Source organism: Schistocerca cancellata, chromosome 6, assembly GCF_023864275.1.
Source record: "Schistocerca cancellata isolate TAMUIC-IGC-003103 chromosome 6, iqSchCanc2.1, whole genome shotgun sequence".
NCBI classification, from domain to species: domain Eukaryota; kingdom Metazoa; phylum Arthropoda; class Insecta; order Orthoptera; family Acrididae; genus Schistocerca; species Schistocerca cancellata.
In genome coordinates, this window is record NC_064631.1 from 269,794,521 (window position 1) to 269,822,009 (window position 27,489).

General features: G+C 43.7%; 1 protein-coding gene across 1 annotated transcript in view; it reads left to right on the plus strand.

Moving 5' to 3' along the window:
* Window positions 1-552: 552 nt before the first annotated feature.
* Window positions 553-27,489, plus strand: part of LOC126191220 (WD repeat-containing protein 43) — a 94,126-nt gene continuing 67,189 nt past the window's right edge. Inside the window, 2 exon segments of the mRNA XM_049932022.1 lie at window positions 553-963; window positions 23,446-23,696. Of these exon segments, the coding sequence (XP_049787979.1) occupies window positions 781-963; window positions 23,446-23,696 (434 nt within the window). The 5' untranslated portion in view covers window positions 553-780.

Sequence of the window (27,489 nt, forward strand, 5' to 3'; positions counted from 1 at the left end):
ATTTAGTTGTCATATAGTAATATTTCGTGTGATATAGCAATAACTACCCTCTACTTTATGAAACATCTATTTGTTCTTCTCGAATCAGTTTTAATGGTTCGAACGGTGGGTTCTAAAGACTTAATGCGAAGCTGTACTGTGAAGCATCGTAAGTACATTAATCATAATAAAGTGGGCTGCAACAGGTGTCTGTACTACAATGAATGTGTGTTGACTCGTTATTAACAGCTGTCAAACTGCAATCTGAACAGAAGGAATGTGGATATGAAGAGAGATAATGGGAAATTGTAGATTTACTATAACAAATACTGATGGTATGATAGATCTCGGGTTTTTAAAAATAGTTCCAAGCATGCTAGTGTTTGTATCATTAACATTCAGAAGAAATGTATTATTGTATCTGTGTATACTAAAACACCTTAATTCTGTAAAATGTGTAGGAACCATAACAATAAACGAATAAAATTTTGATCAAACAAAATATACAAAGCAAAGGCGCGCTGTACTGCATAGTGCGCCGTCTTTCATTTGCTATGGTGGACTGACTGACTGACTGTAATCTCTGGAGCCGCATTTGAAAAACGTGGTGTGGTTTAATATGGTGCAATGTGATAAAGTGCCAGTTACCTGTGATTTTAAATGTGTTTTAGTAAGAAAACCGAGAACTGCATTCTTACAGTTGACGTATATAAGCAGGTTTTAAGTTTTTTTTACAACATAACTTGAAACGCCGGGTGGTCTTGGTCTGTACCATGTGGTGAGGTTGTGTGTACAATCAACATGGCGTGTTCGGGGAGTGTGGAATTTTCGAACGACGGGAGATACTTAAGTGCTTGCGGACAAGACGGAAAACTAAAGATATGGGAGACAGAGACAGGCCTCCTGAAACAAGAATATACACCCAATCTTCATCTCGTCTCACCTTGCACGTGTCTGACATGGATAAGTTTACAGCGGCCTTCGGTAAGCCATGTGAATTTTGCGTTGGTATTGTGTGTATTCCACTTGTTTCGGGTATGAATATAACTTTAGTGTATTAAATTTTTCATAATATCTGTGACGCGCGAGGTTTTTCCTAACGATTACTTTAATATGACGAAATCCAAAATTACCCCGGGTTAGATTTGGCGCAAATTCTCTTCATAACTTAAATTTACACATCCAGCAACTGTTTCGACATTGAAACTCAGTTTCTGTTTTAAAAATAACACTTTCGATTTTTAAAAGGTGTATTCGTTGTTTTAACTAATGACCTGAAAGGTTTTGGAGCTGTAATGACCGTGTTCGTTGGTTAGGTATCTCAGCAGCTGTTTATATCCGATGTAGCGCCAGAGAAATTCTGTTGGTTGCGGAAGGTTTTTCAACATAGACGTATAAAGCCCATATGTATTGTCTACTGATTAAGAGAACTTTAATCCTACTATAATCTGCCTCTGAGAAATTGGATATACATACAGTCATGGTACACTTTTGTACCCTGTTACAACGTGCAAATTTCCCTGAAGTTCTTTCAGCTCTTATGTTTGAGCATCACAGTATCAAAGCTGTCTGACATATCCCATGTAAAATGATCTGTAGGCTACTATTATTGACACAGTTTTCTGGTGGACTTCATACAGCAACAAGTAGCCTATCCTATAACCACATATAGTTTAATGTCGCCTAAAAGATACTGTTGTTATTGATACATTATTTCTTCAATTTTACTTACTTAGTAGTGTATTGTTTATTATTATCTAAACTGTGCTGTGTGAAAGAGAGATCTAGCAAATCATTAGGGCTATGTATTAGAGATACATTATCCTCCAAGCCCTGGTAATACTTAATGCTATTCTGATATCATCTCTGTACGTTATACTTCCATTTTAAACAATTTGAATTCCTCAGATTTTCATTGTTTGTCTTGACTGATACATTAATTACTTTAGTGTTACCATTTTACGTGGTATTTGAACACCAGTTGAGACCTTGTATATAGAGCAAGGTGGGACATTGATAAAACAGTGTACTGTCATTTGGAAGATAGTCAGTTCATAATGATTTAGGTCTCCATTATTTCTGAATATCTTAACCCTTACGACGGGATTCTTCCTGTGAAAGGGCAAGGCTGGGGCGAAGAGGAATATTCGGTGAGTCGTCAGCCATGGCCATGACGTTTTGTTAATGGGTGCTGTCACGTCGCCTTTTGGTGCATATATCCTGTTTTGTTGGTCGGGAAATTAAATACTAGCCACATTGTTTACACCTCTTATTGTATGTTTCCTATGTTACTGACCGAAGCCAATGACCGTATCAAATATCACTCCATATCCCTTTGCTGATAAACTTCCCCAGTCATAGTTTATGACCATCTCTAATGACCTGATGAATGGTGGAACTTTAAACCCCAATCCAGCTTCCTTTCCTTTGAGATGCGATACACCTTAATGATCTCTTAGAAGCTTACTATGTGCCGTACTTAAACACATTGAAGTAAGTAAATTATGATCAGTAGGTCTACATTGCAGGTTACAACATATCTGAATGCTGTGGCACTGATACAGTTTCTTGTCATTGTGTCTTAATTGTTTCAGCCCTATTGAGCTAGTCATTTCACAGCATTTAATTCATTTCATATAGTTTAATTTGATTTTAAAGAGAAGCACAACTGTTGTTTTTTTTTTAATCCCCTCTGGAGCATTGGGGGGGGGGGGGAAGGGGGGTATGTTAACTTATATTCATCTTGATAGTAAGTTTTACAACTTACTGCTGAGACACTTGACAGCTGCCTGGCAACAAATGCAAGTAAATTCACTTCACCATTCATTTTGACCTGAGATCTAAACTTCTATCTTTCACGAACAAAATGAAGGATATCATACAATCTTAACTAATAAGAGGGGTGGTCACAAAATTTTAATCATCACCTCCAAAGATTCAAGCTGTGATCCTGCAACTTTGCATTTGTGTTGGCACTTCTCTATGTATATTCATCTTCAATATGACACTGTTTTCCAGTGATAAATGACTTGGTGGATCGACTGGTTGTAAAAGTCTTCATTTTGGCTGTTCAAGAAACATTACACCTTGAAAATGATGTTACAGAAATACATGCCGTGCAAAGAGTTCTTCATCCAAGGAAAGAATTAGTCAGTAAATGCTGTTTCAGGAGAATGCTGGGGGGGGGGGGGGCAATATTTGATAGAGCAAAGAAGCAGCTGTGATTCTGTCCAGCATACAATGAATAGGGTGTTCTCAAGAAGCAAAAATCCCACTTGGACAGATTCCCATGACACTTCATCTCAACAGCCTCCTATAACCTTATCAGTAGATTTCAGTAGTGCGTTCTTGCGATAGTTTGTCCCTTATGAGCATAATGTGTTAGCAGCATACCATGTCAGTTGTGAAAAATTCTGATCATAATGTTATTTCCGATGATGATTGGGTGGTGGTGAATCCAAATGTTTGTTACCTTACTCCTTTGACTCGGGGTTGTAATGATAATCTGTCATTCATCCATACTGATTCAGCATATAAGAAAGTAATTAAGAACAGAAAGGAGGTCAGCATTGCTCGTAACCGCATCAGTCTTTTTATTGCATTGCACATTTAGATTCCAACTGACAGTGCAGCTCATCAGGGCATTGCTAAGTAGTCGTGAAGACTGAATGTAATTATAACACGCTGATGATACCTGCACTGTCAGTTGAAATCTGCATCTGCAGTGCAATAAAAAGACTGATGACATTACGACCGATGCTGACCTTCTTTGTGTCCTGGATTACATCACGATTGTAGGGCACAATCGTTGCCATGGAATCGAACATGATAAAGTACTATAGATTGGCCTGACATAGCTGCAACATTTCCACTGCTGTCTCAGTTTGGCAGGCTCTTTGAATGGGTACGAGCGGTTGTGGAACACAGTGGGTAGTGATATTTGGTAACTTCAGAATGCTCTGCACAGTGTTGAAAACTGACCCCTGACTGATTTTTCACCTTTTTATTGTCACCTTGATTTGCTTACTTGTCTTTGGGTGTCAGGGCCACCACTACTCTTGTGATTTACACATCTATAGACAGAGAGATGGTCTGCCACTTTGCTGTTCAGACTTGTTTGACCACACTGGAAATGTTGGGCCACATAAGCACTGTGTCGTATGATGGTGCAGTGATGCTGTACACTTCCACTAACTCGGCATGGATTTTTGTAGCATTGTTCCAAATGCAAAAAATGAATAGCTGTATGATTCTTCTCTCTGTCACTTTATCAATGAGCATCGCACTGTGGCATGGGAATCTGTGTTTACAAGGACTGGAGTAAACTTGCATGGGGTGGGGGCAACATTAATCATGTATGGTAGGTGGTGGTATTTGTAAACACTTTTTACTTACCTTCAGTGTATTTTACTCTACACAGCCTCTCATATCATTTAAATCATCAAATATGAAAATTAGGCTACATCTTTCTTTTTATCTGAAAGTGGGGTTTGGGGTACACATTTAACTTTTTTCATCCTGTAACCGGTTGTTTACGTTTACCCCCATTGAGAGGGGTAATTGCAAACACCAAAATAATTAGTATGGGTAACCGTAAAAATAAAACATAAGTTACTAAACAGTAGGGGCCTAAAGTTGTTAATTTCTTTTTTCATTACTTTAGGTACATAATTGTTTTAAATTACCCCAATATTCACTTTTTGTTCAATGAGAAGTGAAAGAGAAATGAAGAATAAAGTTAGTCGGTTATTAAACACTTTGATGACTATTTTGTAGTTGTGATGGCCCTTTTGAAGTATAGAAAAATTTTCTTTGTATAGAATGATCAACTAATGATGTGGTCTGTTAGGCAGTGACAGCAAGATGATAACTGTCCTTCCTCACCAGTGGCCCTCAGTTTCGGTGGATCACTTCCCAAAGTGGGTTCATCTGCATTCAATATAAATGCAGCCTTCCCAGAACATACATCATAAAGTTCCCTTGCCATCATTTGAGCCTTCTGAAGATGTTCAGGCCTTTTTAAAGAAACCTATGGATCCCGAATCGTGAAATCAGGGTACCAGTTATTGCCTGGTAGGACTATACCATTTTTAAATGAGGTGACAAAATTTGCCTTTACCCTGGTTTCATGTGTACAATTATCTCAATCATCTACAAATATGGGGTAAGTGTAAATGAACCATAGCCTATAAATGATGTTATGACAAACCTTGAAAACTCGGACAAATATGAAAAATAAATAACTCGTCGAACATGTGAAAACTACAGTAGGGTGTTAGTAACTCATAGAAACTGATTTTGATGGAAAGGCATAGTAAGTGTTAAACTTACTGAAACAGAAAGACGCAAGAAATTGATTTTCTATCTGTCTTTTACACTTTCACAAAGTATCTGTTAACAATTGCTTAGATGTAGCACCAAAGTCCATTAACAGGAGTTAGGCAACATACACACACTAGTTTTCCCACAATATTAGTCTTTGGTACCAGCATTCTTAAATTTCTTGCTGCTTGTGTTTATAATTACTCTGATATAATCTAACAAAAATTTTTAGGTGTAGTAATTAAGACAGCTATGATGTCATGCAAATACGTGTACTATAACAATTACAGTATAAGGACACCTGTGAGACCAAGGTTTTAGAATGGGATTTTCTTGTTATTAAAGTCTTCAAATTTATTAAAAACTTAAAACTGTTAAGGTCACTGAGGTTATCTGATACAAACTGTGTGTAAATTAAAGAACATTATAGAATAAGACCAACCGAATAAAGCTGTGCAGTTATTAAGATGCTGACCTCATTTATGAGGAGAGCTTGTTCTGCCTTGCCATTCTGATTTAGAGTTTGTGTTTTTCCTAAATCATTTCAGGAAAATTTCTGTATGGTTCCAACAGCAAGGCCATTGGGTGATTTCAAGAGCAACTGAGCCTGATATTTTTAATTGAATTTGTTGTAGTTTTCTGAATCTACAAAAGTAAAATTTTATTCCTGGAAGAAATATAAAAAATTACAAAATTGAGGAAATAGTTAAATGAGGTTGGCTCTTCTGTAGGTGAGGATGGAAGACAATAAATTTGCTTTTTATATTGGGAATCATTTAAATTTAGGTTCCAGCCATTGGTTTCACTTGTTAAGATTAAAGACCAGGACCTTATCTTGTGGATAAACTTCAGTTAAAGAAAGGTGAGATATTAAGCAATATGCTACTAATTTACAGAAACAGCTATGCATTTAGTGTCCAGCCTGGGAGGGGGGGGGGGGGGGGGTGGAACGAAAAACTTTATAATGTAACTTGTAACTGAGTATTCATAGTTCAGTTCCAGTGACTGCAGTTCTTTTATTTTAGGTTGCACACGAGAAAACCAAATAAAAATATCTACAGTTGTATAAAGCAGTGTTTAATATGTAGGTGACCAAGTATAAATGTTGAAAGTAGTTTTGGCCCACATGTGACAGATCTTTGCAGATTACCGAAAGTTGGGATACTACCAGTCTGCTTTGAACCATGACATCATCAAGATGAGGGGCACTGCTACTTCAAGTGTATTCAGTATGGTGACCTCAGTGTTAATCATTACACCAGTGAATAAACATTAGTAACACATGAAATGTTTACCTCCAGCAATAAAATGAAGCTAACAGGACAACCATGGGAAGTGGGTGTTTTGAGGAAGGACAAACTAAATACAGGACAATAACAGTCATGATGCCATTCCAAACAAATATTCATCCAAAAATGATTTACATGAAATCATCAAAAATCAACCTAACAAAAAAGAAGCAAAAACACGCTGTTGGCATTTCACTTTACTTACACAGCTCAGTAGCCAGCAACTAATGACATTAAGAAACTCACTTGCAAGGCAACAAAAGCAAACTCTGAAAGCACTGAGAAACACAACACAAAATCTAGTGGTTCACTAAAATCAGTGACAAACAATTGAGAAACAAAAATACTGTACTAGTAAGTGACACTTTCTATCCAACAAGCCTTCTGCAAACACAGTCCATTTCTGACATGCCTCACCTTAATGATATCACACAATACAGTTACACAGGGTGTATATGTTCCGGGAGATCTGGGAAAAACGTGGGTACTTTTTCATCTGGGAGAAAACTGTGAATAACCGGGGAATGTTTTAGAATTCCAGGAATTTTTCATTGTCTTACTTTAGAGTTAAATTTGTGTAATTTTGGCAGGTAAGAAATGATACTCTAACAAACAATTTTTTGTTTAGGAGAGAGAAACACCAGAGTAAAACTTGCAACAAAACACAGTGCGTACATAAGTGTCCGCCGACAGCAAAATGTCAAAGGCTTCAGGACAAAGACTATTCAATATTTCAGAACAACTGCTCTCAATGAGCACCACGTAACAGAAGTTTATATTTATAACAGGTCGCGGGAAAATATTCCAAATGGTTGTTTGAGTGTTACTTTCAAAAGTAAATTTCCTTTTATGCAAGATGAATTATGTTAAGTGTGAAAATGTGTGATGAATTTCTTATATCACAGAGCGATTGACTCTCATTCAAAGCTTAACACTTTGAGGGCCAGTCAATTAGAAGAATTTCGGCCCCAGAAGGCAAGAAATTTATGTCGTCGTTTAAAATTTTACTGTCACATTTGCGTTTGATACAGGGTGAGTCAGGAGGGAAGGTACGTGCTTTACAGGGTGATAGTATTAGTGATCCTGAACAAAAAAACTTCATATGGGCGTATGCCCTATTCCGAATGGTTTCTGAGATAGAACTCATTTAGTATCACTTCTGTACGTTTTTCTTGAATAACTCGAAAATCGCATCCTTCAGTGAAAACATGTCGCAGTACAAAATTAAACTATATCAAATTTCCTACGAAAAGGCCCTGTTCATTTTTTTTTCTCTAGAATTAATGGCTTGTACGAAGAGAGCGCGAGAATGTTGAAAAATCGCTAGACGTGCATGTGTTGAAGCTTACATATTTTTGTAGTCCATATTGAGGTAGGAAGTTAAAACGAACAGTTTGATATGGGGAAACTCGTGGTCTATCAAGTGGGGAAGCTACCTCAAATTGGCCTACAAAAACTATGTAAGCTACAGCGCATGTGCATCGAATGAGTTTTTCAACATTTCCGTGCTCTATTCACACAGACCATTAGTTCTAGAGAAAAAAATGAATGGGACCTCTTTTGTAGGAAATTTAATATAGTTTAATTCTGTATGGCAACACGTTTTTGCTGGAGGTTGCGGTTTTAGAGTTATTCAAGAAAGACGTACAAAAGTGATATTAAATGTGTTCTATCTTGGAAACCATTTGGAATAGGGCATACGTCCATATGAAGTTTTTCTTGTTCAGAATTACTATCACCCATCAAAGCATGTACCTTTCCTCCTGACTCACCCTCTGTATCTTACAGGATAATGCTCACAAAAAAAAGAAAAAATAGTATTATATGTGAAAGCTTAGTTTTTCTTGTAGTTAATTTATACAATGAACTTTTCCTTTTGTGTATCTGTTCTACTTAACAGTGATGTAGCTGTTGGCTGGCTACATCAGGTGTCCTATGTTGGAATATCTTCTTCTATTTGCTGGCGAGATAACGTGACATGAGCTGTGATTGGCTGACAAAAGCACATCACAATCTGGATTTTAGTGCTTTGGTTACTAACGTGCTATGTTTGGTGGAATTTGTATTTACACTTCTGTAATCTTGAATACGATAGTATGCAGTATACTTGTAGCTGCATATCGAAGATCTGTCCTAACGCATTATTTTTTTGCTTGGTTTTGTTTCCCAAATAGCTGGGAAGTGCTTAATAAAACCTTTGCCACTCAAGGAATTGATGTTTACAGTTCCAAGGGATATTTTCACCTGGGAAAAATGTCTTTTTTTGTTTTTGTTTTTGTTTTTTTCGTGTATACCCCGTTACATTAAATGTCAAAGGTGACGTGGTATCCCAGCTGTTTGGATGGTACTAAATTGTAAACCATTTAACACTTCCTGTAATTTGAGTTATGTTAGTTGGTGTTGTTAGTGCCTCACTGATTTACATTAATAGTGACCTATTGTTCATTCAGAAAATGGAGGGAAAATGTTGGCAGTGCATACGAGAAAACTCACAGAAAAGTTGCAGAAAGTTGCCAGCCAATACAACACCCATAAAGAAAAAAAGGTTGGTGAACATGAAGATAATGGTACCCTCGCATGAAAAATATTTAGTTCAACCTCACAAGAAGGAACGTGAAAATAAAAGAAAGTACAGGATTAAACTAAAATCTGTACTGACTGAGGATAAGTTTGAGACCAGTACTTCCCTGACAACATATATAAACGTCTTCATTCTTTTGGCAGAGTTGTGAAGGAGGTGCGTCCTTCCAAACTATTAAAAAATCAGCAGTTGTGAAGAAAGCTCGCCAGGGAATTGTTACCTAAAAAGGTAGCAAACCAGATCTTCCAAATAAACAAGAAAACTTTATCTTTTGAACTTGCAAAGTGGTAATCTGCTCAAAGTACAAAACTATTTTATAAGTGATAGAATCAGCTGGCAGTTATTTGACATGGAGTAGTAAAGTTCATTGTAGATCCAGCAACTGAGAAAAGAGTTAGCTTGTGGAACATTACATGAATATGATAGTAAAGGAAGATGCAAGAATATCCAAATATTGAAATAAAGTTTTTCAACTTGCACCTAGTTTACATTCTCTCATGTATTCAGATTTTGAGATTAGTGATGAACAGACTTATCTTGAAGACTGGCAGACACACAATTTTGAAGAATTTAGGTTCAGGACCAGCTGTGGAAAATATAATGCCAAAAAGTCACATTACAAGAAGAAAATTGGCCAGATACAGGTATGCTACAGTTGCACAGAGGGCTGTTGAAGATGATGGAGAAATACACATTGTGTATACCCGTATGCTGTCTGTAGGGGTGTTGAAAGTTGATGAAAAAGATGTACCCTATGCAGAGTTTGAACAAGTTTTTGCTGTTCTCCCAAATCCAGACAGCAAACATGTTAGGAACAAATTATATGTATTTTCAGGAAATTGAGACTTTTGAAAGTGGATGAGTTGTCATCTACCTAGTTAATTTAGTAGGCCTGGTGGGTACTCGGAGGTTTAAAGTAATATTCTGCTGCATTGAATTGCCAGCTCACAAACAACTGCCGTCTAATCTATGCTAGACCTCTGACTGCACTGTAGAGCAGTCTGTCATCACAACCACCTTAAAAACCGTGATGTGACGCCACAGGTCAAACAATACAGTATATATAGTATTAAGTATTATATTCTTCTACAGTGTCGTGCAGTAAGGGATGCCTAGTTTCAATAACTAACCATCTATCCTCTGTATTCTTTGTTGGCAGTATTTATAGTGTATAACAGGTAACAACTCTTGATTGTAAACTAGTACTTTCTAAAGGAAAATATATTTTTGTACAAACGTCCTCAGAGTGGTCTCTCTCTCTCTCTCTCTCTCTCTCTCTCTCTCTCTCTCTCCCTCCCCCCCCCCCCCCTCCCTGCCTTCCTCTCCCCCTTTTTTTGCCTAATTATCTGAAACATAGTAATATTTTGAAACATAGTAATGTTTAGAACATTATCATTCCAAATACACCAAAAATAGAAATTATGTTTATTTGGGACTTCAGTTTTAGTCAGAAAGTTGCAAAGTACTGCAGCGAAGATGATGTTGCCCTTGGGTATTTAGCAGCTGCAGGATCCATTAGTGTTTGTATAGCTATAGATTTTTTATACACGTCAGATCAAATGATCTAAAATTTAAATTCTGAACATGTTTTGTTAATACAAGAGTATATTGAGAACAGAGGATACCTGGTAATTCGAAAATATTTTTATATAGCAATGAAATTTTTACCAAACAATGATAAATCCTCGGTGGAATGTAACAGTATTATGAAAAGGAAAGATGCTACTCGCCATATAGCAGAGGTGCTAAGTTGCAGATAGGTACGACAAAAAGACTGCCACAAATTAAGCTTTCAGCTAGCATGGCTTTTGACAAAAACGTACACCCCCCACTCCCGTCACACAAACACAAACACACACACACACACACACAGAGTCATGCTAATGCAACTCTCACACACAATTGCAGTATCTGGAAACTGAAGCCACACTGTGAGCTGCAATACCAGTCATGATGGGAGTGGCTACTGGGTTGTGGTAAGGAGGCGGCTGGGGGGGGGGGGGGGAGACAGTGAAGTGCTGCCAGGGAGTGCACAGGAACGAGGTGGAGAGAGTTTGGAGCAGCTGTGTGCAGTCGGGAGGATATGCGGGATAGATGGAGGGCAGTGGAGAGGTTGGGGGGGGGGGGGGGGTTGTGGAAAAGGAGTAGTAAAAAGACTGGGTGTGATGGTAGAATGATGGCTGTGACACACTGGAATGGGAACAGGGAAGGGGCTGGATGGGTGGAAGGTTGAGGCCAGGAGGGTTTGGGAATATACAGTATATTCCAGGGAAAGTTCCCACCTGCACAAGTCAGAAAAGGTGGTGTCAGTGGGAAGGATCTATATGGCACAGGCTGGGAAGCAGTCATTGAAATGAAGGATGTCATGTTGGGCAGTGTGCTCAACATCAGGGTGGGCCACTTGTTTCTTGGCCACAGTTTGTCGGTGGCCATTCATCCAGACAGACAGCTTGATGGTTGTCACGCCCACATAGAATGCACCACAGTGGTTGCAGCTTAGCTTGTAGACCACATGGCTGGTTTCATGGGTATCCCTGTCTTCAATGGGGTAGGTGATGCTTGTGACCAGACTGGAGTAGATAGTGTGGGAGGATGCATGGGACATGTCTTGCATCTAGGTCTATTAGAGGGATATGAGTCGTGAGATAAGGGGCTGGGAGCAGGGATTGTGTATGGATGGCTGAGTATATTTTGTAGGTTGCTGGACAGTGGAATACCACTGTGGGAGGGATGAGAAGGATAGTGGGCATGTCATTTCGAATCTCAGGGCACGACAAGTAGTAGTCAAAATCCAGGCGGTGAATGTAATTCAGTTGCTCCAGTCCTGAGTGGTACTGAGTTAAGAGGGGGATGTTCCTCTGGCTGAACGGTGAGACTTGGGGGGAAGGGGGGCAGACTGGAAAGATAAGGCTCAGGAGATTTGTTTTTGTACAAGGATTGGAGGATAATTATGGTCCCTGAAGGCTTCAGTGAGATGCTCGGTATATTTCGTGGCTAGGCTGTATGGAAGAGACATCTTGGTATGGAACAGGAGGGGGTCAGCTGTCGAAGTGAAAGTATTGTTGGTTGTTAGCAGGTTTGATATGGACGGAGGTGCTAACATAGCCATCATTGAGGTGGAGTGGAGGCCTGCATCTAGGAAGGTGGCCTGTTGGGCTGAGTAGGACCAGGTGAAGCAAATGAGGGGAAGCTTTAGAGGTTTTGGAGTAATGTGGATAGGGTGACCTCACCCTTGATCCACATCACAAAGATGTCATCTGTGAATTTGAACCAAGTGAGGGGTTTGGGATTCTGGTTGTTTAGGAAGGATTCCTCTAGATGGCCTAGGAATAGGTTTGCATAGGATGGTGTCATGGGGGTGCCCATAGCCATACGCTGGATTTGTTTGTAGGTAATGCCTCCAAAGGAGAAGCAATTATAGGTGAGGATATCTTTGCTCATGGTGACGAGGAGGGAGGTTGTTGATTTGGATTCTTTCAGGCAATGGGAAAGGTAGTGTTCAAAGCAGTAAGGCCATTGGCATTAGGGATGTTAGTATAAGGGGAGATGGCATCAATAGTGACAAGCAGGGCACCTTGTGGTAAAGGGACAGGAACTGGAGAGTCATTGTAGGAAATTGGTGGTTTTTTTTTCCATAGGAGGGTAGATTCTGGGTAATAGGTTGAAGGTGTTGGTCTACAAGAACAGAGGTTCTCCCAGTGGAGGCACAGTAACCGGCCACAATGGGGCATCCTGGTTGGTTGGATTTATGGACCTTAGGAAGCATGTAGAAAGTAGGGGTGTGGGGAGAAGTGCGGATGAGAAGAGAGAGGGACACCAGGGAGGGGATCTGGGATGGGCCTAAGGATTTGAGTAGTTACTGGAGATATTGCTGAATTTGTGGAATGAGGTTATTATGGCAAAGTTTGTAGGTGGATGGATGTGACAGCTGGCAGAGTTCTTCTACTAGGTAATCCTTGCAGTTCAATACAACAGTGGTAGAGCTGTTGTCCGCAGGTCGGATTATAAGGTCAGGACCACTTTTCAGATGGTGGACGGCTTTTCTTTCTGCGTATGTAAGATTGATCTGCATGTTGAGGGGTTTGGGGAATGATGGTGAGGCAAGGTTTGAGGTTAAGAAATTCTGGAAATTTAACAGGGTGATTTGGGGGCAGTGACGGTGGATCGCGATCTAACTGTGGTCCACCCCCACTGCCCCAAAATCGCCCCCCCCCATTAACTATCCAGAGTTATTAACAGAGGGAAACTTTCCACGTGGGGAAAAATATATCTAAAAACAAAGATGATGTGACTTACCAAACGAAAGTGCTGGCAGGTCGATAGACACACAAACATACACACAAAATTCGAGCTTTCGCAACCCCTGGTTGCTTCGTCAGGAAAGAGGGAAGGAGAGGGAAAGATGAAAGGATGTGGGTTTTAAGGGAGAGGGTAAGGAGTCATTCCAGTCCCAGGAGTGGAAAGACTTACCTTAGGGGGAAAAAAGGACGGGTATACACTCGCGCGCACACACACACATATCCATCCACACATATACAGACACAAGCAGACATTTGTAAAGGCAAAGAGTTTGGGCAGAGATGTCAGTCGAGGTGGAAGTAAAAAGGCAAAGATGTTGTTGAAAGACAGGTGAGGTATGAGTGGCGGCAACTTGAAATTAGCGGAGGTTGAGGCCTGGCGGATAACGAGAAGAGAGGATATACTGAAGGGCAAGTTCCCATCTCCGGAGTTCTGACAGGTTGGTGTTGGTGGGAAGTATCCAGATAACCCGGACGGTGTAACACTGTACCAAGATGTGATGGCCGTGCACCAAGGCATGTTTAGCCACAGGGTGATCCTCATTACCAACAAACACTGTCTGCCTGTGTCCATTCATGCGAATGGACAGTTTTTTGCTGGTCATTCCCACATAGAACGCTTCACAGTGTAGGCAGGTCAGTTGGTAAATCACGTGGGTGCTTTCATACGTGGCTCTGCCTTTGATCGTGTACACCTTCCGGGTTACAGGACTGGAGTAGGTGGTGGTGGGAGGGTGCATGGGACAGGTTTTACACCGGGGGCGGTTACAAGGGTAGGAGCCAGAGGGTAGGGAAGGTGGTTTGGGGATTTCATAGGGATGAACTAAGAGGTTACGAAGGTTAGGTGGACGGCGGAAAGACACTCTTGGTGGAGTGGGGAGGATTTCATGAAGGATGGATCTCATTTCAGGGCAGGATTTGAGGAAGTCGTATCCCTGCTGGAGAGCCACATTCAGAGTCTGATCCAGTCCCGGAAAGTACCCTGTCACAAGTGGGGCACTTTTGGGGTTCTTCTGTGGGACCCCCTGCGGGTTCGGGGGTTAGAATAGGCCCGCGGTATTCCTGCCTGTCGTAAGAGGCGACTAAAAGGAGTCTCACATGTTTCGGCCTTATGTGATGGTCCCCTCTCGGGTTTGACCTCCATCTTTCTAAATTATTCCGAAGAGCGAGCCAACTGGGGAAGGGCGCCTTACGTGGTGCACTGTATCCGTCGTGCATTGAGACCTTTAGCTGGCTTTTTCGTCGTTGCAATGGTGTCCCGCTCGTTTTCCATCTCTTGGGCGAGGATACGTCCCTGGGTGCGATTCCCACGCTGCACTCTGCAGTGTTTCTTTTAACTGCGACGACGACCTTGGACAGTTTTGCACCTAAGATCCAGCACGGTAGCCAGTCCGTTGAGGTGGGGCCGCCTGTACCCTCTTGGTTGTAGCCCCCTGACAACACAGGGATCGCTCTACTGATGCCTGCGCCGTTAACTCCCCACGTATGCCAAGGAGTAGATGCCCGTCTCCCGGGGGCATCAGGACTCCCGGCAATGGACATCCTGCCAGGTGGCTATTGCTGCGGCTGGGTGGCGCCCGTGGGGAGGGCCCTTGGTCGGAGTAGGTGGCATCAGGGCGGATGACCCGCAATGAAGCGTGGTACATCATCTCTCGCTGGCGGCCAGCCGCCAGCAGTCTCTAAGCGTTCTCGGGCTCAATTTAATGCTGAAAAGTACAATCCGAAAACGTTCCCCTCTCTGGCCACGCTGTGGGAGGAGCGTAAGTCTCAGGATGGAGGTAATAGTTATTCGCCCCGATTCTTAATTTGTACGAGAGCTGATGGGGAGTCTTTTCTCTCCACAAAGCCTCAGTTCTTCGTCGAGCATTTAGAGGACAAGTTTGGGGAGGTGGAGGGCTTGTCAAAAATGCGCTCTGGATCGGTCCTGATCCAAACGGCATCCTCTGCCCAGTCACGACGGTTGCTTGCTTGTGACACGTTGGGGGATGTTGCTGTTATGATCACGCCGCATAAGAGTTTAAATATGGTTCAGGGAGTTATTTACCATAAGGACCTTCTTTTGCAGTCTGATGACGAGCTGCGCGCCAACTTAGAGCGCAGGGGTGTACATTTCGTCCGGCGCGTTCATCGGGGTCCGAAGGAAAATCAGATAGCTACCGGTGCCTTCATCTTGGCCTTCGAGGGTGATACGTTACCGGAAAAGGTCAAGGTGATGGTCTACCGATGTGACGTCAGGCCCTATATTCCTCCCCCGATGCGGTGCTTCAAGTGCTGGAAGTTCGGCCATATGTCTTCCCGCTGCACTTCCAGCCTCACATGTCGAGATTGCGGACGCCCGTCTCATCCCGATACTCCATGTGCCCTGCCTCCCATCTGTGTCAACTGCGGGGAGCACCATTCACCTTGCTCGCCTGACTGCAGTCTTTCAGAAAGAGCGCAAAATTATGGAATATAAGACCCTGGACCGGCTGACCTATACTGAGGCCAAAAGGAAATATGACAGACTCCATCCTGTGAGAATGACATCTTCTTATGCAGCTGCTACGACAACTGTGCTAGCCCCATCAGTTTCGAGACTTCCAGCCAGCTCGATAAGCAGTAAGACTCCTCCTGCCCCCTTGCCTGTGGGGGGGCTCTACCCAACCGGTTGCTCCTGCACCACCTACCTCAGGAGCAACCTCCTCCCACCCGTCGGGGACGTCCGTCCCCGCTTCTCAGCCGGAGAAGCGTCTAACTTCTTCGGCTACTCTCGCCCGTAAGAGTTCCCTTGGGACCCTCCCTTCCCAGGGTTCCACCAGCGGGAAGGATGACGGCCGCCAGTGGCATAAGTCCTCACCAGCGGCCGGGCGTAGGGCTTCACGATCCTCCTCTGTCCCGGAGAGTGAATCGGTGAAGCCTTCCCAGCCGGTGCAACACAAGGTTCAGCGAGAGAAGTCCAAGAGAAAGACCTCTAAGGCCAAAGAACTTGCGGTGGCGCCAACCCCACCGCACCTTTCGCGCTCTGCGTCTGAGGATGCAGTCGAGATTCTAGCGTCCGCTGAGGACCTTGATCTCGCTGGTCCCTCAGACGCCATGGATGCCTCTCGTACGGGTACTGAATCGGTGGCAGTGAGTGAACAAGCGGCGTAAATTGCCTTCCCAGTCCTTTCACGCCTTTCTCAGCCATGGACAGTATCATCCTCCAGTGGAACTGCGGCAGTTTTTTCCACCATCTAGCTGAGCTCCAACAACTTATCAGCCTTCACCCTTTCTTCTGCATTGCTCTTCAGGAAACTTGGTTTCCAGCAATGCGAACCCCCGCCCTCCATGGCTATCGGGGTTATTATAAGAACCGGGCAGCATATGAAAGGGTCTCAGGTGGAGTCTGCCTCTATGTCCTTCACACTCTGCACAGCGAGTCTGTCCCTCTCCACACACCTTTAGAGGCTGTCGCTGTTCGGGTGTGGACGCCACAGGCTGTTACCGTCTGCAGTCTTTACCTTCCACTGGATGGTGATGTCTTGCAGCATGTCCTGGCTGCGCTGATAGCCCAATTGCCGCCACTTTTCTTGCTATTGGGCGACTTCAACGCACATAACCCTCTGTGGGGTGGGTCAGTGGCAACAGGTCGAGGCGCCATCGTTGAGCATTTATTGTCGCAGCTCGATCTCTCGATTTTAAATGATGGTGCCTTCACACACTTCAGTGTGGCGCATGGCACATACTCCGCCATTGACCTTTCAATATGTAGCCCTAGCCTCTTACCGTCTGTCCAATGGAGTGTGCATGACGACCTGTGTGGTAGTGACCACTTTCCGATCTTTCTGTCACTATCACAGCGTCACTCTTCTGGGCGCCCTAGCAGATGGGCTATGAATAAGGCTGACTGGGACTTGTTCTCCTCCACTGCCGCTCTTGAGTCTCTCTCTCATGACGACATTGATGCGGTGGTTCAATCGGTCACCACCGGCATCGTTACTGCCGCCGAATCTGCCATTTCCCGTTCTTCTGGGTCCCCTCGGCGGAAGGCTGTGCCTTGGTGGTCGCCTAAGATCGCTGAAGCGATTAAAGATCGCCGGCGGGCGCTCCAGCGTCACAAGCGACATCCCTCCTTAGACCACCTTATCGCCTTCAAACGGCTGCGTGCGCGGGCCCGCCTCCTTATCCGCCAAGGCAAGAAGGAGTGCTGGGAGCGGTATGTGTCCACCATTGGCCTCCATGTCACTCCTTCGCAGGTCTGGGCCAAGATTCGACGCGTCTACGGCTATCGGACCCCTGCCAGCGTCCCTGCGCTCTCACTGAATGGAGCAGTTTGTACTGACTCCGACGTCATTGCCAATCGCTTAGCAGAGCATTTTGCTATGAGTTCCGCTTCTGCGAATTACCCCCAGGCCTTCTGCTCCATTAAAGAGCGGATGGAACGTCGGAGCCTTTCGTTTCGCACCATCCACCCAGAATCTTACAATGCTCCATTCAGTGTGTGGGAATTTCGCAGTGCCCTAGCTGCTTGCCCTGATACCGCTCCTGGGCCAGATGGCATCCACTGTCAGATGCTGAAACACCTTTCAGTGGACTGCCAGCGGCGCCTTCTCGATCTTTACAACCGTCTTTGGGTCGAGGGGGTGTTTCCGTCGCAATGGCGGGAAGGTGTTGTCATCCCCGTTTTGAAACCTGGAAAGACCCCTCTGGAGGTGGACAGCTACCGCCCCATTAGCCTCACCAACGTTCTTTGTAAGCTTCTCGAACGGATGGTGAGCCGGCGCTTAAATTGGGTACTGGAGTCTCGGGGCCTTCTGGCTCCGTCTCAGGGTGGGTTCCGGAAAGGCCGCTCCGCCGCCGACAATCTGGTGAGCCTGGAGTCGGCCATCCGTACTGCCTTTGCCCGCTGTCAGCACCTGGTCGCTGTCTTTTTCGACATGCGGAAGGCGTACGATACGACATGGCGTCATCACATCCTTTCTACGCTTCATGGATGGGGTCTTCGGGGCCCTCTGCCGATCTTTATCCGCAATTTCCTGTCGTATCGTACCTTCCGCGTGCAAGTCGCAGCCTCCTATAGTTCCACCCACGTCCAGGAGAACGGTGTGCCACAGGGTTCTGTTTTAAGTGTCTGCCTGTTTTTAATAGCCATTAACGGGCTCGCTGCGGCCGTGGGAAATCCTGTCTCTGCTTCCCTGTATGCTGACGACTTCTGCCTTTATTACAGCTCTACTGGCATTGCAGCTGTTGAACGTCAGCTACAGGGCGCTATCCGTAAGGCGCAGTCTTGGGCTGTAGCGCATGGGTTTCAGTTTTCGGCAGCCAAGACCCGCGTTATGCATTTCTGCTGGCGCCGAACAGTCCATCCTGAGCCGCGGCTTTATCTTGCCGACGAACTCCTTGCTGTGGTGGAGACCCACAGGTTTTTGGGGGTGGTTTTCGATGCCCAGTTGACTTAGCTGCCTCATATCCGGCAGCTTAAACAGACGTGTTGGCGGCATCTAAACGCTCTGAGATGCTTGAGCCACACCCGCTGGGGCGCCGACCACTCTACCCTGTTGCGGCTCTACCAGACGTTAATCCAGTCCCGTCTGGATTATGGGAGCCTGGCTTATGGCTCAGCATCCCCATCTGCGTTACGGGTGCTGGACCCAATTCTCCACAGCGGGATACGCCTTGCCACTGGTGCTTTCCGCACCAGCCCTGTGGACAGCGTACTAGTGGAGGCAGGTGTACCTCCACTACGGTTCCGGCGCCAACGTTTGCTGGCCGCTTATGCTGCCCATGTTCTAAGCTTGCCCGGGCATCCAAATTATCGTGTCCTGTTCCCGCAGTCAGTCGTCCATCTGCCAGACCGTCGGCCCCGGTCGGGTTGTCCGATCGCCGTATGCGTCAAGGAGCTTCTCTGCGGGCTTGGGTTTTTCCCTGTGCCACCTCCTTTCCGGGCGCCTCTGCGTACACCCCCGTGGTGTGTTCCTCGCCCTTGCCTTCGGCTCGACTTGGCACAGGGCTCGAAGGACTCGGTCCCTCCAGAGGCCTTCCGCCGCCGCTTTTATTCCATCCTGGCCACGTATCAGGGCTCTGGAATTGTTTACACCGACGGTTCGATGGTTGCTGGTCGTGTCGGGTATGCGCTAACTCTAGGGGACCATTCCGAACAACGGTCCTTGGCGGCTGGCTGCAGCGTTTACACTGCTGAGCTAGTCGCCATCTTTCGAGCCCTAGAGTATATTCTCTCCTGCTCAGGTGAGTCCTTCGTTATCTGTAGCAATTCCCTGAGCGGTTTACGAGCTCTCGACCAGTGTTTTCCTCGTTCTCGTCTGGTGATGGCTATCCATGAGTCCCTGCATACTCTTGCGCGTTGCGGCCGCTCTGTGGTCTTTGTGTGGACCCCCGGTCATGTCGGTATCCCGGGCAATGAACATGTTGACCGCCTGGCGAAAGAGGCCACGAGTAAACCATCTCTGGATGTTGGCCTCCCAGAGGCTGATTTGCGGGCAGTCCTCCGCCGAAAAGTGTTTGCGCTTTGGGACGCTGAATGGCGCGATCGGATTACACCCAATAAACTCCGTGCCATTAAGGAGACGACGACTGTGTGGCGGTCCTCCATGCGAGCCAACCGCAGGGACTCAGTCGTCCTTTGTCGGCTCCGCATTGGCCACTCCCGGCTAACACACAGTTATTTACTGCACCGGGAGGACCCTCCTGTATGTCGCTGTGGGGCGGCTTTGACGGTGGCCCACATTCTGTTGGCCTGCCCCCTTTTAGCTGTGGTCAGGCAGACATTTGCGCTGCCTGATACGCTCCCTGCCGTTTTATCTGATGACCCTGTTATGGCTGCCTTAGTTTTACGTTTTATTAGGGCAGGGAGTTTTTATTCTTTCATCTTAGTGTTTCTGTTTTATTTTATTTTTTGTGTTGATTCTGGCATTTGGCCTATGATTTTAAACTGATCTTTTAATGTGTTTCTAAGTGGTTGGCTTTTCCTTTTTTATTTCTATGGTCGGCCAACCACTGTCACACTCTGTGTGGTTTTAGTTCGTTTTGTCTTGCCTTGTCTCAGTTTCTCTTGTTCTGTATCGTCTGTGATCTGTTCTGTTCCTCGTTTTTATTCTCTGTGGGTGTTCTTTGTATTTGGAAAAAGGGACCGATGACCGTAGCAGTCTGGTCCCTTTCATCCCTGAAACCAACCAACCAACCAACCAACCAACCACTCTTCTGTGGGAGGTTCTGGGTTTGAAGGGATGAGGAAGTGGCTCTAGTTATTTGCTTCTGTACCAGGTCGGGAGGGTAGTTGCGGGATGCGAAAGCTGTTTTCAGATTGTTGGTGAAATGGTTCAGGGATTCCGGACTGGAGCAGATTCGTTTGCCACGAAGACCTAGGCTGTAGGGAAGGGACCGTTTGATGTGGAATGGGTGGCAGCTGTCATAATGGAGGTACTGTTGCTTGTTGGTGGGTTTGATGTGGACGGACGTGTGAAGCTGGCCATTGGACAGATGGAGGTCAACGTCAAGGAAAGTGGCATGGGATTTAGAGTAGGACCAGGTGAATCTGATGGAACCAAAGGAGTTGAGGTTGGAGAGGAAATTCTGGAGTTCTTCTTCACTGTGAGTCCAGATCATGAAGATGTCATCAATAAATCTGTACCAAACTTTGCGTTTGCAGGCCTGGGTAACCAAGAAGGCTTCCTCTAAGCGACCCATAAATAGGTTGGCGTACGAGGGGGCCATCCTGGTACCCATGGCTGTTCCCTTTAATTGTTGGTAGGTCTGGCCTTCAAAAGTGAAGAAGTTTGTGGGTCAAGATGAAGCTGGCTAAGGTAATGAGGAAAGAGGTTTCAGGTAGGGTGGCAGGTGATCGGCGTGAAAGGAAGTGCTCCATCGCAGCGAGGCCCTGGACGTGCGGAATATTTGTGTATAAGGAAGTGGCATCAATGGTTACAAGGATGGTTTCCGGGGGTAACAGACTGGGTAAGGATATCAGGCGTTCGAGAAAGTGGTTGGTGTCTTTGATGAAGGATGGGAGACTGCATGTAATAGGTTGAATGTGTTGATCTGCGTAGGCGGAGATACGTTCTGTGGGGGCTTGGTAACCAGCTACAATGGGGCGGCTGGGATAATTGGGTTTGTGAATTTTAGGAAGAAGGTAGGGGTGCGGGGTGTCGGTGGGGTTAGGAGGTTGATGGAGTCAGGTGAAAGGTTTTGTAGAGGGCCTAAGGTTCTGAGGATTCCTTGAAGCTCCACCTGGACATCAGGAATGGGATTATCTTGGCAAACTTTGTATGTGGTGTTGTCTGAAAGCTGACGCAGTCCCTCAGCCACATACTCCCGACGATCAAGTACCACTGTCGTGGAACCCTTGTCCGCCGGAAGAATGACGATGGAACGGTCAGCCTTTAGATCACGGATAGCTTGGGCTTCAGCAGTGGTGATGTTGGGAGTAGGATTAAGGTTTTTTATGAAGGATTGAGAGGCAAGGCTGGAAGTCAGAAATTCCTGGAAGGTTTGGATGGGGTGATTTTGAGGAAGAGGAAGTGGGTCCCGCTGTGACGGAGGACGGAACTGTTCCAGGCAGGGTTCAATTTGGATAGTGTCTTGGGGAGTTGGATCATGAGGAGTAGGATTAGGATCATTTTTCTTCGTGGCAAAGTGATATTTCCAGCAGAGAGTACGAGTGTAGGAGAGTAAATCTTTGACGAGGGCTGTTTGGTTGAATCTGGGAGTGGGGCTGAAGGTGAGGCCTTTGGATAGGACAGAGGTTTCGGATTGGGAGAGAGGTTTGGAGGAAAGGTTAACTACTGAATTGGGGTGTTGTGGTTCCAGATTGTGTTGATTGGAATTTTGAGGTTTTGGAGGGAGTGGAGCTGGAAGTGGGAGATTGAGTAGATGGGAGAGACTGGGTTTGTGTGCAATGAGAGGAGGTTGAGGTTTGCTGGAAAGGTTGTGAAGGGTGAGTGAGTTGCCTTTCCGGAGGTGGGAAACCAGGAGATTAGATAGTTTTTTAAGGTGGAGGGTGGCATGCTGTTCTAATTTGTGGTTGGCCTGTAGGAGGATGCTCTGAACAGCCAGTCTGGATGTGGGAGAGGAAAGATTGAGGACTTTTATTAAGGATAGGAGTTGACAGGTGTGTTGATTGGCTGAGTTGATGTGTAGGTGAAGGATTAGGTGGGTGAGGGCAATGGATTGTTCAGTTTGGAACTGGTATAGGGACTGATGGAAAGAAGGGTTGCAGGCAGAGATGGGCACTTTAAGTGTGAGGCCTTTGGGGGTAATGCCAAATGTCAGACAAGCCTGAGAAAATAAAGTATGGGAGTGTAATCTGGCTAGGACGAAGGCATGTTTGCAGAGGGAATGTAAATAAAACTTAATGGGGTCGTTGTGGAGGTGTTGTGAGGGTGACATGGTATTAGAAGGTGGAAAGTGTAACATGAGGCTGAAATGAAAATGAATGTGTGTGTGTGTGTGTGTGTGTGCGACTCACCAAATGAAAGCGCTGGCAGGTCGACAGACACACAAACACACACACAAAATTCAGGCTCTCGCAACAAACTGTTGCCTCATCAGGAAAGAACTGATGTGTACTTTACCACATTCGTAAAACTTCTAAGGTGATTTCTTTCAGACACCTCACCAGCCAATTAACCACCTTGTTAGTATGTACTTATTGGATTTTGTACCAATTATTTTGTCAGCGACTCTGACATTGCAGAAAGCTGGTTAATATCTAGTACACTTTGCCCATTGACATATAGGTGTCAGGTTTCCATATAAATTCAAGTGGTGGTGTATTGCCGGTGTATGAAATGTATTCACCAGTTCTTTTATTTGAAGTTTTGAATGCTGCTGATTCAAGTTGTTTGTATTTCTGGATATGAAGGAAGTCTTGTTGAAGTTATTAGTGTAGAGCAGTGATAGATGTTTTGGGAATTAATTACAGTTCTTAAATTTCTTTTTTGCTTTTTCTTCTACTTGTACATTCTTATTGGAGAGTGATCTCAAAAATACATCTCCTGTGCAGGTAAAGAAGAAGCGCCGTTCGAAGTCTTCATTAGAATCTGCAGAAAAAAATGTAGACGTAATCGCAATGGGAACAACTGCAGGTAATGTGCTACTCTATAGCATTGCAGTGGGAGACGTGGAAGCACAGTTACAGGGTGGCCACAGCGGCTCTGTTACATGCTTATCTTGGTCGTCGGGCTCGCATTTGTATAGTGGCGGTGCGGATGCTCATGTCACAGAGTGGGCAATCAACGATGGTTCTGTCAAAAGGTGAGAATACTGTGAATTCAACTACTGAATCTGAATGTTCCATTGTAAGTGATATAAAACTGCCTGTTGTTAAATCTCCCTTTTCTGAAAAATTTACAAAATTGTAATGTTTTTGTTCCTGTATCATTCTTGTACCATGTTAATCAGTGAAGGGAAAATGATTTTTAGTCCTCAATGACACATCTGACTAAGGGTTCACTTCTATGTGGACACATTTTAATAGTTCCATAGATTATATGATACAGTTTTTGTGAATCTTTAAGGAGAGACGGTGGCAGAAATAATGAAAAATTTAAGAATTATTTTTATTTCCTTATTTGATATTAAATATAATTGAGATTATTATCCCAAATTTTTTCCTTGAAATTCGAACTACAAATTGCATAAAAAAATTAAAACCCTAGGCAGTGTAATGCACCAAGCCCACTTTTCAATGTACCAAATGGAGGAAAAATTTTGTTGCAGAATTTGGCGTGTGAACCTGGAAAATATAGCTTTAGAAGACTCTGATTTTTTTTTTGTATACATAACAGCAGTGTTGTAAAGAAGGCTGTGGAGCCATTTTCTGGTTCAATCAGTTTGGTATAGAAGGCTGTGGAGTGTTGTAAACAAGTTTTGTGCTGTTCAGTGGAATTAGTGACGCTTGATTTATTGTGCCATTCTTTGTGCAAGGTTGAATCTGTTGATCCCGTTTTACAATGCCTAGGCCTGGTAAAGTATTTAAAAAATATAGTAAGTCCCATATTTCCAATATAAAGCGAAAAACTGACATTGAGGTTAGGGTCGGGCCTCCAGATGCAAACATTAGCTTGTCTCAAAGTATTGTGTCAGAAGAAACAAATCATGACAGAAATACAGGTTTCAGAACTGTGGATCTGGAAATGATGACAGAAGCACTTAGAAAAGCCTGCACATGTTCTGTTTGTGGAGGAAATGTGGATTTGGTTGATGATGGAAAGAGAGAAGGTTTGGTTTGCACATTGCACATTTTGTGTCAAAACTGTGATGCTGACAGACCAAGGTCAGTAATAGAATCTCTGAAGCCAATATGAGATTTGCTTATAGACTAAGATGTATAGGGATTGGGAGAGATGGTGGAAACCTTTTATGTGGTATTATGAACATGCCTGGTCCTCCCCTAAAATTTTCTGCAATGAATACTGCTCTCCTCAATGCAGTTGCAAAAGTGAAGAGAGCATGAAAATGGCAGTCCTGGGGGCAATTAAAGAAAATTGTGAAGCAACTAATAGCAACGATATAGCAGTTTTCTGCGACAGTTCCTGGATGAAGAGGGGGCATACTTCACTGCATGGAGTTTAAACAACCATTAGTGTCGACACTGGAAAAGTATTAGACTTATAGGTGATGTCTAAATATTGTTCTGCATGTTCCGTGCACCAGAAATATATTGATGCAGGTAAAGAAGCAGATTGGCAGGAAGCCCATAAAGCTGTTTGTAGCAGAAATTATGCAGACTCCAGTGGTGGGATGGAAGCTGCAGGTATGAAATTCATTTTCCATAGATCTTTGCAGAAAGTATGGAATAAAATACGTACAGTATTTAGGAGATGGAGACTAGTGCTTTCAGAATGTAGTTGAAAGTCAGCCCTATGGAAAAGATTGCACTATTGAGAAACTGGAGTGCTTAGGCCATATTCAGAAGAGGGAGGGTGGACGGCAAGCTACTAGAGGATGGGAAGCCACTGGGAGGTAAAAACAGACTTAACAAAGAAGAGAATTGACAGCCTACAAGTCTCTTATGGTGCTGCAATTAGAAGTAACCTCACAAGCTCGAACAGTATGAGGAAAGCAGTATGGGCCATTTGATTTCATTACTTGTCGACAGACAGTACACCTCAACATGGCCTCTGTTCTAATAAATGGTGCAAATTTTTGAAAAGTAAGGAAAGTGGGGAAGCTTATACCTATAAAAATAACCTTCCTTATGAGGTTTCAATGGCCATTAAACCAACTTTTAGAGCACTGACTTCACCAGAACTGCTAGAAAAATGTCTGCATGGGAAAACACAGAACCCAAATGAAAGTTTCAATGCTCTTATTTGGAAAACATGTGCAAAGACTGTGTTTGTTTCCAATTTGATGGTGAAGATTTCTGCTTTTGAAGCTGCAGCAGTGTTTAATGATGGGAATGTGGCAAGACTTCACATCCTCAGCAAGTTGGGCTTTACACCTGGAGTCTTCACTGAGCAGGTACTGCAGATCATCGATAAGCAAAGAATCGCGAAGGCAGATAGTTCAGTCCAGAACATACAAGAAATTGCTAGGCAAAGGAGCAGAGAAGCTAAAAGAGCTGTAGAGGTTGATGCAGAAGAAATGGAATATGGATATGGGCAGTTTTAGCTAAGGTATGATAGAGATTTTTTTTTTTCTTTTCTTTTTTTTTCCATCCAAACTTTAAAATGATTTTTCTGCAAATTAAGGTTTTCTGCTTTCAGGAACACATATATCAGAAACTACTGGAAGGATTGCAATGAAATTTGGCACACCTATTCTTTTACTTTGAAGCAATATTAAAGTGGAACGAAATTTTAATAGAGATATTATACACAGTTTTGTGGTTGATAATATATTGAAAAGTTTGCTTGTAAAAAAAAAAATGTTCGAATCCAAAATATCACAGAAAATAATAGCATTAATTTACCAAAAAGTTATTGCACTTAATTGTACACCTATTAGTGTAGATTACTTTACCATTAAAAAATTTGCGAAAATTGCCTCGAAATTATGAAAAAGTGTACCATGAAATAATAATGCAATAAAAATTTCAAAATTATCTCACTGCATTAGATTATTAAAAATTCTGAATTTAAAAAAAATCATATTAGATCTCTATACATAAGTGTGAAAAATTTCAATGAGATTGAACAAAAAATGGCAAAGGTATGGATTTACAAAAATATCAGTGCAAGACTGCCACCATATCCCCATAAAACAGAGAACAACTCTGGTTGTATGTAGATGTGACGCATCGACCGGGGTAGTCCATTGGACTCACATTCGGGAGGATGACGGTTCAAACCTGCTTCTGGCCATCTTGATTTAGGCTTTCCTTGATTTCCCTAAATCACTTATAAGGCAAATGCTTAGATGGTTCCTTCAAAAGGGCACGGCTGCTTTCCTTCTCCATCCTTTCCTAATGTGAGCTTGTACTCAGTCTCCAATGCCCTCGTTGTGGATGGGACATCAAACACTAATTTGCTCCTCCTAGGTGTGACACGTGCTTGGTAATGATGGCAAATAATGAATTACACTGTTCGTATCACGAAATGCCAGTGACTTGAGTATAGTGCCCATAATATTTAAAATTTGTAATGAGGAAGTTGGAGAAAAAAATCAGTTACATTTCGTGGATATTTTTCTTGATGCTAAATAGCATAATTTCCAGATGGTGCCTGCATGTTACTTTCTTGGATTTTAATGTCAGGTTTCATTGCCAGCAATGTGTGAAGTCACTGAAACTCCCTATAGATTTAAAATGTACACTAGCGTATTTTTGGTTATTGGCAGACACATACCCTACGCAAGCAGTTTACTGTGTAAAACTAACATCTTTACTGTCGTAGTTACCATTAGTGAAGTCATTTATGTGAAATGAGAGCAATCTGCTTGTAATTATTCTGTTCACTGCAGTGACCAGAGTAATGAGGCAGCTGTCTTCAGACTTCTTGTTCTGTTTTCTTCATCAAAGTGGACTTATTGTGTTAAAATCTCATAATCAAATGTTGGATTCTATGTTTTCATGCTTCACTGATGATCCAAGTTTTGTGTGTGT